Genomic DNA, 10976 nt, shown 5'->3' with positions numbered 1-10976 from the left:
CTGCCCCGTTCAGCTGAAGGCGAAGGTCAACTAGTAGCAGTGTTTGTTTTGTTTTTATTGCAAACTTCTTTTTGTTAACCAAAATGACAATGATATATTGTTCACTCCATTTCAACAAACACAACAAATACACTGTACAGTAAATAATTCCATGGACACACTACTCATGACGTTTTCTGGGTCACATGCCTGTCATGTCTCTCGTGTTTACAGGGGTTTCCTGATACAGTAGACTATATAACATTGACTGTGTTCAACTTCTCGAGTGATGCGACCTGTTGACCATCAAACCACTTAGTAAGTATTGATATGTATTATCAACACATTGGTAGGGGTATAATATGGTGGCTGTATAAATCTAAGTATGCTTCATGCATTTTGTTTTTTAAAGTTTACGTAGATTAAGTGTTTGTTTGTTTTTTGTTTTTATTTTTGTTTTTGTATTGCCACATTTTTATCCTTATTCACTGTATCTCCTACACAATCATCGATTGTAAATTCCAGTGTTACACTTAGGGTTGTTTATTCATGGCGTTAATGTCAACATACGAGTTAACAAGGTAAAATGGTTCAGGTCCTTGTCATGATTTATCTAGATAGTGGCATGGTCCATAACATACACATGTACTAAACAGTCTTTGAAGTCCAATATTGACAATTATGAAATGTATAGAACTATTGGTCTTTTGCACCTTTCTATCTAGATTCTGACCTCTCTTTCGACCCGTTTCCAGTTTCTGGTGGCCTGATTTGTTGGTCCATTTTGACTCAAACTTAATTTGTTTGAAACGTGCTAATATTGTATGTCATTTTGTGCAAACATTGGAGCGAAAATAACAACAGTAAACAGTACACAACATCTTCATAAATGTTCACGAGGTTTTTGTAGCATTAAATTATCAACTTATAATGAAAAGGTACAGGCACCCATAACCATTTACAAAAATAATGAATAAAATAAATAAAAAGTAATATAGATATGAAGATATCATATAATTAAAGCCCAGAATTAACGGGAGCTGTTTTTCATAAATTGATAAATTGATTGTTAACTATGATATCGGGAGGGAATTCTAAACGTTGATAGTAGTCCCGCACTACTAAAATGTGATGAATGCTTAGCGATGGAATATACTACAGACACTTAATACATGCATTGTCTGCATGTAAACATATTTTACGCTTTAAGCTCTTAAAACAATCTACTAAACTATGACTGTCCTCACTGTAGTTTCGGTTTGCTGTTTCCTTCGACATTTTGTGCGTGCCAGCTGTAAAGCTCACAGTCAATAAATGTATTAATCCAGTGCCACAGATAAAATACGTTTAAAGTACTTATACTGAGTTCTCGGATGTCGAATGTCTGAACCTTGATAGTTTACTTCCTAATGTTAGTATAGCCAGATTGAAAAGTAAATATTTGTCTTACATTTGATCGTCCTATCTAGCCCTGTTAGGATTGTTAATTTAATATGTGTTGGTGTTATTTCCTCGGTATTCCGTTATAGCCAGAGAGCTGCTATATGTTGAGTAATACTCACGGAATATTTCTTCTTCATTTATCATATCTGGGGATTTAAATATACGATGGATATTTTTCAGTTGTTAATAAAATTAACTTTGATATCGTGTAGGTAACGTACATTAACTAAACTATGCAACCTCTTTATGGGCAATATTGGTCCTGGACTGGTTAGATATTGAGATGTATCTATTCTGCAACACGAATATGACCAATTTGATTGGTGAATTTTATAAATTAATATTGTCGGGTAATGTAGAATAAAGGCAATGACATTAAATATGCCTCACTGATATTGTATGCTAGTTAATTTATTTTATATCGTTTTAAATAATTCTTTATATATATATTTGTTAATTCTATGTTAATTCACATTTATCTTTGATCTATCTTGATTCAACAAACAGAACTATAGGTTTTTCTACATGCATTCAAAATGTATTTCTACTCGAAATGATAATGAGACCTCCACACATATTGCAAAAAAACCCAGCATATCTGCAGAGAAGGGAGCGAACTCATGGAAAACCTTAGTTTTAAAGTAATGAAATTATGCTTGTATAGAATATTTGCTTACACCTGATCAAATAGCTTATACATTTACTTGCTTTACTCACGTGCATTCAAATGTGATGATGCTACTGGTGGTATGAACTGTTAAACACACTGCGATCAGTAACTTAAAATCTTGAAGATACAGATAGAGTGATAATTCAGCAAAGTCAGGCAAAAACTCAAAGATGTATTCAAACATTAGATGATAAATACATGATAACATAGCGACCTTCCATTACATAACAGTTCAGGCTTTCATGTCCTTCTTTTCCAATACCGGAAATGATTATGTTTATAAAGCCGATACTATTTTAACAAATTAACTACTAAATGGATATAATCAATGGTCATATATCATATAACCTAATCAATTTATTTAGTTAATCATTTGGCGTATTAAAGATGTACAAGTCTTCTTTGGAAATATCATTATCCAAATCTAAACACCATTTAGATGTTTTACAGTTGTAGAGAGTAGCCCACATATTATTTACAGTATACTTATGTAATTAACGTCCTTTTGAAATATAATATATATCAAAAATTATAAATTTATTACATGATGGGTCTTGTGTACGTCCCCACGCAGATTTGTTTACCTACAATAAGAGACCAGTCCATACATTTTATAGACATTCTACGAGCTCCAAACATTTCGCGACTTTATTTGTAATGTGAATCACGTGATCCAGGAAACTAATTTTTTCAGCGTGAGGGTTACTCTATCTCACGCGAGACCTCGCCAGGTCACATGAACGCGGTCAAAACAAGTATGGTCAAGAAATATATAGAAACTCTGAGAGTGATCGGAAAATGGACTGATCTGTTTGTGTTGTGATGTGTGTCGAACTATGATTGGTGTGGTGTTTCGATTTACATGTTTGTGTGTTTTGTATCATCATGGCGATATTGAACAGTTGAAAACATAAACTGAAGTTACTATGGCGTCACAAATAATTGATAATATGTCTTTGATGATCATATACTATGGCGTTACAAATAACTGACAATACGTATCTCATAACATATACTGTGGCGTCACAAATAAATGCATAATGTTAATATAAAACTTTCGCAATTATAAGAATCTTAAGTCAGCATTAACATGCTAAAGTTAGCCTCTCCAAATGCTGCCGACCTACATGGTTCTTTTTATTGGCTTAAATTCCATCGTATATTAAACCTCACTTGATACAGAGATCATTAATGTGTATAGATACATGGACAAATGTTAACATTACTCTCACAGTAATGCAAATTCCATGCATTTTCTTATGTATTAACCATTCATATTACTTTCAAATATTGACACCACAGCATTAATGTGCTGTTTTAAAGACTCTGACTGTCTCTTTACAGAATACCGGAATCAGTCTGTGTCTAGGTATGTCGGCACCATCTTCCAGTTTCTCCACCGGAAGCTCCAAGAAAGAATCGAATAACTTCATCCGGCTCTGCCAATTATTGCTGGACATTGGTACAAAGGTTCTCCATGATAAATTTGATACGTTGGTCCCTCCTAGTCAACTGGCGTACTTCCTGTCATGCAACAAATCTATACTGAAGAAAAAGCCAAGTATAGGAGGTCATGGAAGGGCCAAACTCTTCCCGTCTGACGGCACCCCATGCTCAAAGCTATTCGATATATCCTTGATGTACGTGCTGTTTAGGGAGACCCGCTTTACTGACGACGACGGCAGCACCAGACCTTTAATCGCACCACCCAAGCTGGGATGGGGTATCAAACCGGATTCCGCGGACTCTAGCGACGCAGCCAATATCGAGCGCCTACGTTTCGCACGCAATGATCTGTATGGTCACAAACTAAAAGCTGCAATCAGCAATGAGGAATTCGAGGAAACTTGGGCGGAACTATACACAGCGATAATAAGTATTGGAGGTGATACATACATACAGGAAGTCGACAATATTTTAAATCGTAAGTTTCGTATTGCTAATACCCCTGTACTTGTACTTAGTGATATCGACTGGTGGGTCAGTATGAGGCGTTTCTCAATTTTGAAATAAAGTTTTGGACAATTATTTAATTTGAAAGCAGTACATATACATTTAAAACTTAATCATCAGCAAATACAGTGTAACTTTCTAAATGTCTCTTTCCATAAATTAAGTAGCCGCGAAACAGATTTCTCAACGTCTAAGAGCTTTCTCTGACATTTCGTTCGTAGGAACCAAATACGAAATATTGACTTCCTGGTTTGTACAAGAAGTAATGTTACTTTGATATTTCATGACAGGGAAATTATTTACACACGATAACATAACATATCGCCAATGCCGTTTGTTACGTGTATGAACAAAGGCAGTTAGGTGACAGATTTTTGTGGTTTATTTTATTCAGATACCCTACCAGCTGTGTTAAACGTGCCGAACAATACAAGTAAGTTGACGTATTTTAGCCCTGTATATCTTAATCTGTTGAAGAATGCCCTTTCTACCACAATACCCTGTGTTATTAAACTCTCAGACCATCAGTTAATCATTACAGCTGTTGATTAACAATCTGTTTATACATTTGTACCACACGTGGTATAAACTCTGTACGCATTTCGATTGGCTAACACGGTGAACTTTGACCCAAGCTGCAATCGTTATTGACGTCATCAATAATCTAATGACGTCACATCACCGGGTCCCTGACGTCACCGGTACACTTTATTTGCATACGCGAAATTATACTTGGCCACGTTTCCCTTTGATTCAAGCCGATATTATTGTGGTAGAAACAGGTCACACGACTCGAAATTGTTGGATATGGAATTTATTTCACACTCGTAAGTTATTTTTTAAAAGTTGCAAAAAACACTCGCTAAAGCTCGTGTCTTTTGTAACTTTTAAAAAATAACTCACTCGTGTGAAATAAATTCCATATCCAACAACCACTCGTTGTGTAACCTCTATTTCACTAAAATGTTACGCGAGGTATTTTCGGACGTATGAAATGACGTAACATTTACTTTCGCTTCTGTTTGGATATTTCAACTAAAGTTATGCTTATTACTACATGTAAATGTTTTATTCTGTAGTATGTCGACATGGCTTGAATTGATATATATCGCGGTTATTTTGTCTATATTTACATTAGGCACCACAGTTTCTCATTGCCTCAATGTTAGTTTTGGCTGCATCTCACATGACGTGATTGTTACGTCATTTTAACTAACGTTAAAACAATAAATGAATCAAGCGCAGAGGAGATAATGAGTGCACACAATAGCGTTGCTTTAACGGCATTTCGACGTTATGTTGATCCTTGTTACGGCAACCAGTAGCAGTTTTGTACAGAGACATTTAACAATACTTTCAATATGTATTAAGTGCACACATGTGTTCAATTAGTCACAACGTCGGTGATTTAAATAAGCAAAAATAAAATTTGGGAAATTATACAGAAACCAATATGTTACAGAGCTGATGCAGGTGCTCATAGAGAAACGAGGCGAGAAGGACAAGAAGTTTGTAGAGACTCGCGCCTATCGTCGGATACAAGAGGAAGTAGATCGTGCGGGTTCCGTTCTCATTGTCGGAAACTCTGGCGAGGGAAAGACATCATGTGCATGGCATCTTATTCTTCGTCGTCTCGTCGCTGGCGACAACCTCGTCATTGTCGACTCCGCGGATGACTGGCGCAAGAAATGGGATGCTAGCAAAAAGCAAACAATATTCGTTGACAACTGCTTTGGTGAGTCTTGTGCCATTCCTGAACGTGCCGAAGCTTGGCAACGCTTGCAGGAAGATCTGCGTGGGTGTATTAACAACAAGGACACAACGGTCATCGCTACAGTCCGAACATACATCTACAGAGATCTGAAAGCCACGGTCAGTCGCTTCCATCTGTTTGGAAAACCGATTGATATTTCTTCTATTAATTTGCGTCTTTCTTCATCTGAAAAGCTGCAGATGATTCGAAGCCATTTGAGTGACAAAGAAATCAGCTTGAACACGAAGACAATTGAAATGCTGACATTATGCGATACACCATGTTTCCCTTTGTCATGTAGGCTTTTTGCGTCTGACGAGATGTTTCGAGCAAAAGGTGAAAGTTTTTTCCTCTATCCCGTGTCACAGTTACGAGAAGAGCTCGTTCAGCTTTCAAGGAGAGATAGTGTCGCGTTTTCAGCATTGATGTTACTACTTGTGAGCGATGGTCACCTCTTGTTTGATAATCTGACGCCGAACGAACCTGCGCAAAATAAACCTCCAAATGGATGGTACGACAGGCTGTACAATATCTGCTGTGGGGCCACGCCGAAAGTTAATTGGGCTGCTGAAAAACTCGAGTCAATAAAGAAATCCCGTAAACTACCTAATCTGACCTTGTTCGATATCAATCGTGCCATAGAAAAACTACGCGATTCACACGTCACAGTTACAGATACCGCTTACAAGTTTCTTCACGAGTCTCTTCTGGAAGCTGTAGGTGTAGTCTTGGCAAATGAGGACGCTATATTTGTATTGCAACATTGTAGTGCCCATTTCATCCAACAACACGTTCGAATTCAATCTTTCCCTGACGTAGCGGAAGATACGATAGTACGCTTGCCGGAGATTTACTACAAGGAACTGGCGAAACGTTTCACCGATGACGTTACAAACGGGGACATAGATGCTGTCTTCCAGAACCCTTCTATCAACGACCTCTCGTTTTCCATTCGTTGGTGTCTGTATATTGCAAACATGGAACGCACAAAACAACTGAATTTTTTCAGAAGTGTGGATAAGAAAGGCTACACGTTGTTTTATTGGATAGGTCGTACCTGGAAATCTGTCTCTATTGAGACAGTTCTTACAGAAAGAAGAACCAACAACAGATTGTCTGCACGGCGCATGTTTCAGCGGAAACTTAGAGGTCGTCAAGTATGTGCTCAGTAAAGGGGTCAGCACACACTTTGTCGACGCGGGGGGTAGGACGCCGCTGCTCATCGCTTGTCAAACAGGTAATTATGATGTTGTCAGATTACTCCTGAGCTACGGAGCCGATGTTAATCAAGAACAGGAGTCTTTTGGGACACCTCTGCACTACGCGTGCTGGAAATGCGATAAACAGTTAGCCCGTGTGTTGTTAGGAAAACGGTGCAAAATCAAACGTGGTCACATATGGTGGCTGGCCAGCTATTTACTTTAGTGGCGGAGAAGAAAATGCCAACATTGTACAAATGCTCTTTAAACGTCAAAACTCTATCAACGTCACTGCGCATATAGAGTGGTCTCCCCTGCACCTTGCCGCAGGTAAAGGGGATGTGGACATTGTTCTTAATCTGATAGAGAGTGGTGCAGATATCAACATAGCGACCACTAAGGGCTGGAGTCCGCTGTATTGCGCCACGCAAAAAGGACGCCACAATGTCGCAAGTTTACTGGTAAAACATGGAGCAAACTACGACCAGTCGGATTATTTCGGTGTATCGTGTCTCCACCGAGTGTGTTATGACGGGTATGATCTGGTTGCAAAGGTTCTGATACAAGGTGGCGCTGACATCAATATAAGGTCAAAGGTCGGCTACACACCACTCCATTGTGCATGCGATTCAGGCCACATATCACTGGTGGAGCTCCTGCTACAAAATGGCGCAGATGTAAACGCCGAAGGACTTAACAAGAAGACGCCTACCGATATAGCACAGATTAAGCATAGAAGTGCAATCATGGAGCTCCTAACAGGCAGTTACATCAGATGTAAAGGCAATCGATAAACAAAGGGCAACCTCTGGGTAATTAATACCGGGGCCGCGATGGTCGAGTGGTTAAGGTGTCCCGACACTGTATCACTAGCCCTCAACCTCTGAGTGCGAGTTCGAAACCCAAGTGGGGCAGTTGCCTGGTACTGACCGTAGGTTGACGGTTTTTCTCCGGGGACTCCGGCTTTCCCCCACCTCCAAAACCTGGCACGTCCTTAAATGACCCCGGACGTTAAACAAAAACAAACCAACAAAAGCTGTTATGTATTCCTCCATTACTGAAAGTATCTCCGCTGATATGAAACTATAGAATGCCAATCAATCAACATAGATCTATTATCTAAATTACTTAATCTTTACTTTAATTTAATCATTGCAAATTTGCTTAGTATATTTAGAATAAAAATCCTCTTCTCAATCATTTCTCCGGTAATTCCTGTTCAATCTTCTTCACCATCACTTTTTTTATCGACGTACTCCCATTTTTGTTTTTATTGTTAATGTATGTTACATTGTCAGCGTTGTTTTGGGAAGATTGACAAAACGATAGCTAAATTATTGAGTCACCTCCCTTGCAACAACGTTAACTATGCTAAAAAATAGCATACCAGGTAGTTGTTGCAAGGGAGGTAACTCTTAATAATTTAGCTATCGTTGTTTCAATCCTTCCCAATGAACTTCAAACTGTAACTTTATTACTACGAAAGCCAAAAAATGAATTCATTTAATATCGTATAGCTATTGTTAAATATATCATTATGGCGTGGGACAGGCTAATGTTCTATCCCCGCGTCTCCAGTCTCCTGTCATTGATAAAAAACCCGCTTACCATTGATACACACACCACGGGAAGATTGTTTAGGGTTTAACACGCCCCTTACCAAGATAAAGTGGGGGTGTCATGGATTCAGTAATAATTTACATAATATTCACATACAAAGAAAATTACAGAAATTCATATAAGGCATCAGCAGATAGTCATGATGGTATGCCAAAACTAGAACTGTCGTCCAGAGGGCCAACTCATACCCGCCCCTCCACCGCTCCTCTGGTGAAGATTTTTCAACAAAAACTTGTTTATGGTTAAAACGGCAACTTTAATTTGTGAGGGAAAAACCTGCATATACGTATATGTACACATTATGAGTACCTAACATTCCTATGTATTTCAAATAAAATCGGTTGATAGCTATATAGGAGTAGTCCGAGTTGTCTTGACAAAGTTTTCCACAATAATATGGGTATTGAAACCTGTTAACCATGGAAACCAAAAATTCTGTAGAGAAATATATCATGCATGCACATTTACACACGGTCCCTATCACTCCTGTGTAGTTTGACTTGAAGCAGTTCACAGGTTTATGAGGAGTTGACTGGACAAAATTCCCCTTCACCCAAAAAACGAAGTATAGTGACCTGGTTACCATGGTAACCACAAAATTACAACATGCTATAGATTACGCACATCTACAATGTATAAGGGTTATTGCCATAACGTTTCGTTGAAATTCCCTCAGTAGTTTAGGAAGAGTAGCCGGTACATCATTATGTCTACATACTCACCCAAAAAACGAAGTATAATGACCTGGTTACCATTGTCACCACAAAATTACAACATGATATAGATTACGCACATCTACAATGTATAAGGGTTATTCCCTCAGTAGTTTAGGGGGAGTAGCAGGTACATCGTTGTATCTACAGACGGACATATGGACGGACGGGCGGACGGACGGACGGACAACCTGATTCCAGTATACCCCCATAACTTCGTTGCGGGGGTATAATAAGGCATATTCAACTTTTGATTCCCTAACCGTCAGTTTACATGTTGGAACCATCAACTTATAAAATGTACAGTAAATACCAATGTTCATGTCAGGAGCGAGGTCACGCGGGTCTTAGTTTTTGTCTCACAAGTTAAAATAACCCCGTGACTTTTAGATTACCAGGCGTGTAAGTGTATCTAACAATGGGTTAGAGCCCCTTATATCCGCAAATAACTCAAACAAATCAGTGAGAGTACAATTAAATTCACAAATGTGAAAACACGCACGTATATATATCTGTCAGTAAGTGTAAAATCAACAAAAACAAATCTCAAATTGTTCAAACATTATTTCATTGGAACATCATGGTTAAATTGACCTATAATTCATATGTAATATACAGTAAATTAAATGTGCCATAATGTATATATGAACTATGTTCCGAAGCTTGATTTCGGACACTTCCTATCTTAATTCTACGACATTGATGTGCGAGTTAGTAGGGTGTATTTTTATTTTTTTTTTATTTTTTTATTCCTTCATGATATTTCTGTGAACATTTCAATCTCTTTAAGTATCAAATATCTTTATCTATTTTATTATGTTACATACTAATGTATCAAAATTAATAACTTTTACATCTGCATGCCTTTTACCAGATATCGTCCAATTCTTCCAATAGCTTGTCTATATCCGCCGCCAGGACATCGTTGTGTATCAATAGCCGACCTTCGTTCCTTTGCTCATTCGTCCCCTGTTTATCGCGATGACTGTTCAGGACCATATTTGTAGCTTTACTCCCGATACAATTACTGCTGCCCTTGTCATTCCTAAAACTAATAGTTACCGGGGGTTTTACGGTGTCTGCGATACTTAGATTGACTGAAGTCGTGCTTTTGTCTTTGTCTGCGTTACTTCCCGCTGCACAGCTTTGACTGAGAGTGTTTCTGAAAGTGTCTGGGACGATGTAAGCGTCCCTCCTATTACTGAGAACAGCATCGGATGATTTCATTTTGAAAGGATTGTTTACAACATCCGCCCTGATGTCGGGAGTTTTTCGTGGCGGTTTCGGTGTCGCGATATGCCGCTCTGGATCACAACTGCCTGTTGGTAACGGAGATTGTTTAGCTAATCTTTTGTACAGGATGGGGAAGCGGTATGCCATTTCGGCCTCGTATTCCTCATCTGAGAATGAAGGGTCTTTGTCCACTGAACGATCGGCCATAAGGCCAATGTCCAGTGGTTGTTCTACATTGAAGTTAAGCGGTGAACGCGTTTTATCGAAACTCCAGAATTCGGAATCTGTCGGACTCACTGGGGACTCTCTTGCTTGTTCACTTCTTTGGAAATTGTTTTGTAGCCGAGGACTTTGAACAGACGCACTTTTAGACTTACACGTTTTCTTGTTAATGACAGCCGATTCAGCATTTT

At 38.5% G+C, this 10976-nt stretch overlaps 1 protein-coding gene across 1 annotated transcript; it reads left to right on the top strand.

The window, feature by feature from the left end:
• Nucleotides 1–258: 258 nt before the first annotated feature.
• LOC117331082 lies at nt 259–8981 on the top strand. The gene is made up of 5 exons (XM_033889679.1): nt 259–297; nt 3437–4016; nt 4440–4478; nt 5508–6966; nt 7224–8981. The coding sequence occupies exons 2-5, from the start codon at nt 3464–3466 to the stop codon at nt 7789–7791; spliced, it is 2619 nt and encodes an 872-aa protein (XP_033745570.1). The 5' UTR covers nt 259–297; nt 3437–3463; the 3' UTR covers nt 7792–8981.
• The last annotated feature ends 1995 nt before the right edge of the window (nt 8982–10976 follow it).

The sequence above is a fragment of the Pecten maximus genome, chromosome 7, assembly GCF_902652985.1.
Source record: "Pecten maximus chromosome 7, xPecMax1.1, whole genome shotgun sequence".
NCBI lineage: Eukaryota > Metazoa > Mollusca > Bivalvia > Pectinida > Pectinidae > Pecten > Pecten maximus.
Note: the sequence above shows the minus strand (reverse complement) of the source record. Positions and strands in the feature narration are given on the sequence as shown.